At 44.4% G+C, this 3,185-nt stretch overlaps 1 protein-coding gene across 1 annotated transcript in view; it reads left to right on the top strand.

Annotated features, from left to right (window-relative positions):
- The window catches only part of Afg3l2 (AFG3 like matrix AAA peptidase subunit 2), a 50,246-nt gene that overhangs the window by 25,202 nt on the left and 21,859 nt on the right, over positions 1-3,185 (top strand). Inside the window, exon 10 of the mRNA XM_031365930.1 lies at positions 2,391-2,544. Coding sequence (XP_031221790.1) covers positions 2,391-2,544 — 154 coding nt within the window. The remainder of the gene's footprint in view (positions 1-2,390; positions 2,545-3,185) is intronic.

Here is a 3,185-nt window from a genome sequence, read left to right as displayed (position 1 = left end):
TTCGAGACAGGGTTTCTCTGTATAGCCCTAGCTGTCCTGGAACTCACTCTGTAGACCAGGCTGACCTTGAAGACAGAAATCTGCCTGCCTCTGCCTCCCAAGTGCTGGGACTAAAGACGTGCGCCACCACTGCCCGGCTTCATTCTTAAGATAATCCTAATTTATAGATTTCAATAACTGGTTTTACTTTGTGTGTAATTGTTCTTGAGGCATAATTGAATAATTGACATACTATCTTAGAGTGTACAATTAAATAGGTTTTAGATCTTTGCAGCTGTTAGAACAGGTAACATATTTTAGTCACATTAAGAAGATAATCTATCAGTAAGCTATCTCCCAGCCCTAAGCAGAGACTAACATCATAGATTTCCTATTTTCAGACATTTCAAATAAATGGAATTGGATAATGTGTGATCTGTTTTGAGCTTTTTGTTTTCATGTGCTTTGCTGTTTTGCCTCAATATATGTTCATGTCAGATCTCTGAACTGGAGTTACAGAGAAGGGGGGTGGGGAGGAATTGTCTAGGGTCTAAGTTAAACTCTATGTGAGCTGCCATGTGGGTGCTGGGAATTGAACCTAGGTCCTCTGGAAGAGGAGCCAGTGTTCCTAACATTGGAGCCACCTCTCTAGCATCTAGTTTTAAAAGAACTTTTACTTTTGTTTTATGTGAATGGACATATTTCCTGCATGTGTGTGCAGTGTGGCCACAGGGACAGAAGAAGGTGTTGGCTACTCAACAACTTGGAGTTATAGACAGCCGTTAGCTAACATATGGGTGCTGAGAATTGATCCCAGGTCCTCTAGAAGAGCAGCAAGTGCTCTTACTCACTGAACCATCTCTCCTGCCCCATTTTTTGTCTGTGTTTTTTTTTTTTTTTTGGTTTTTCAAGACAGGGTTTCTCTGTGTAGCCCTGGCTGTCTTGGAACTCACTCTGTAGACCAGGCTGGCCTCGAACTCAGAAATCCACCTGCCTCTGCCTCCCAAGTGCTGGGATTAAAGGCGTGCGCCACCACCGCCCGGCTTGTGTTTTTGTTTTTGAGATGGGATCTTGCAGTGTTGCCTAGGTTGGTCTTGAATTTCTAAGTTCAGGTGACGTATCTGCACTCACTTCTTGAGTAGCTTAGGCCCCAGCATGCACTGCTGCACTTGGTGTGTGGTCTTTCATGCCTGGCTTTTCTGACTTGGCATATTTCAGTTACCACAGAATTTTCCAGTGTCTGTGCCAGTGTGAGCCTGGGAGAAGCTAACATTATCACCAACCCTGAACACTTGTCACTGACACATGCTGACCTTTTTTAAGGTTTACTTATTTTATGTAGATCAATGTTTCATTTGTGTCTGTAGACTAGAAGAGGGCATCAGATTCCGTGGAAGGTTGTGAATTACCATATGGGTACTGGAGCAGCCAGTGCTCTTAACTGCTGAGCTGTCTCTCCAGCCCCCACATTCTGAGGTTTTAATTATAGCCATCGTAGTGTAATAAGGCATCTTACTTTGCCTTTGATTTGGGTTCCCTTGACTGCTGATAATTGAGTATATTTCACCTGTATATTGGCCATTCATCTTTGTATGTATGTGTGGTATATCTACATTTTCTTGTTAGTATGTGCATGTAGGTATGTGTGTGCACATACATATAGAGAAGCTTTATGGTGAGGCCCAGGGCTATTTCCCTTTCTATATTCCCAAGTTATGGCCTTAAGAGGAGCAGCTAGCTGCACAATGGCCCCTGTTGTGAGTTGTGGGTAAGAACCTCATTGTTGGTCAACAGATAGGTATGGAAATTGAGCCCTGGGTGAGGCCTGTTAAGAGTCCTTGGTTGTTAATAGCTGCCCTGGCCATGAAGTGTGAGCATGGGAGAAGCTAACTGACCAACTCAGGAGTCAGCATAGTAATTTGTGGCTTACAGAAGTGATATTGACCTGCCTTGCATCAGCTGCTTAGTACTATCCTTTCCTACTCTGTTGCTTCTTAAGTCTGTGTGTAGGCAAGTGTGTTCCACAGCATGTAGAAGTGGAAGAGGATACCTCCAGGAAGTCAGTTTTCTCTTTTCACTGGGTGGGTCCAGGGGGTTGAACTCAGGGGTCTGCAAGCTCAGTGGCAGGGACCTTTACCCACTGAGTCATCTCACTAGCTTCACTACTTATAGCTGAAAAAAAATACCTGGATGTGTAATGTGAATCACAGAAGGATTAGGGTTCAATGGACTTTCGAGAGGGAGCAGGGTTTCACAGTGTAGCCCAGGCTGCCCTCTCTTTTGCAGTCCTCCTACCCCAGTCTTCCAAGTGCTACAAGGACAGATGTGTGACACCATGCCCTGTTTTGAGGTAGCTTTGCTAAACTAGTAACATTGACTCAACAGAGTGACTCAGATTTGTTTCTGTCAAGGTCCGGGACTTGTTTGCCCTTGCTCGGAAGAATGCGCCCTGTATTCTCTTCATTGATGAGATTGACGCCGTGGGAAGGAAGCGTGGCAGAGGCAACTTCGGAGGGCAGAGTGAGCAGGAGAACACACTCAACCAGCTGCTTGTGGAGATGGATGGTGAGCAGTCGCCTGCCTATCTGGGTCAAACTGAGCTTCTAGTTGTCTCGGTTCTCTGAATGAGAATTTTTACTGTGACACAAACTTTAAAGAGCAAAAGAACATTGGATCATTAAAGATTAGAGTCTAGGGACTCAGAGCACCAGCTGCTCCTCTAGGGGACCTGGCTTTGATTCCCAGCCTTCCATGGCAGCTGGTCTGAAGAGCAGTGTACAAATGCTTTGGCTCACAGCCATCTGTAACTCCGGTTCCAAGGGATCCATCTCCTCTTCTGGTCTCCACAGGCACACACCTGATGTGCATGCATATATACACGCATCTAATGTTATTTTATCCCAACAGCTTAGCTAGCATTCCACCTTAACATTGGTGATAAGATGATGCTAAGAAAACTGGTGAAATAATCATCAAACAAGAGCTAATGTCTGTCTCACTCTCAAAGTTGAATATGATTCATGAAAACTCAAGCACAGTAAAGTGTGAATTTGGCAAATGTTGACTACAGGTGCTTTTTGACCTTTGTGGGTTTGCATTTAAGTTGAAAATACCTTAAGTCCAAAATATGGTGAGTATCTCTGGTGCACAGAACTTCTATTGGGCAGCACAGCACTCTATAGAATCTCAATCAATCTCTCTCTCTC

The sequence above is a fragment of the Mastomys coucha genome, unplaced genomic scaffold, assembly GCF_008632895.1.
Source record: "Mastomys coucha isolate ucsf_1 unplaced genomic scaffold, UCSF_Mcou_1 pScaffold13, whole genome shotgun sequence".
Taxonomy (NCBI): Eukaryota; Metazoa; Chordata; class Mammalia; order Rodentia; family Muridae; genus Mastomys; species Mastomys coucha.
Note: the sequence above shows the minus strand (reverse complement) of the source record. Positions and strands in the feature narration are given on the sequence as shown.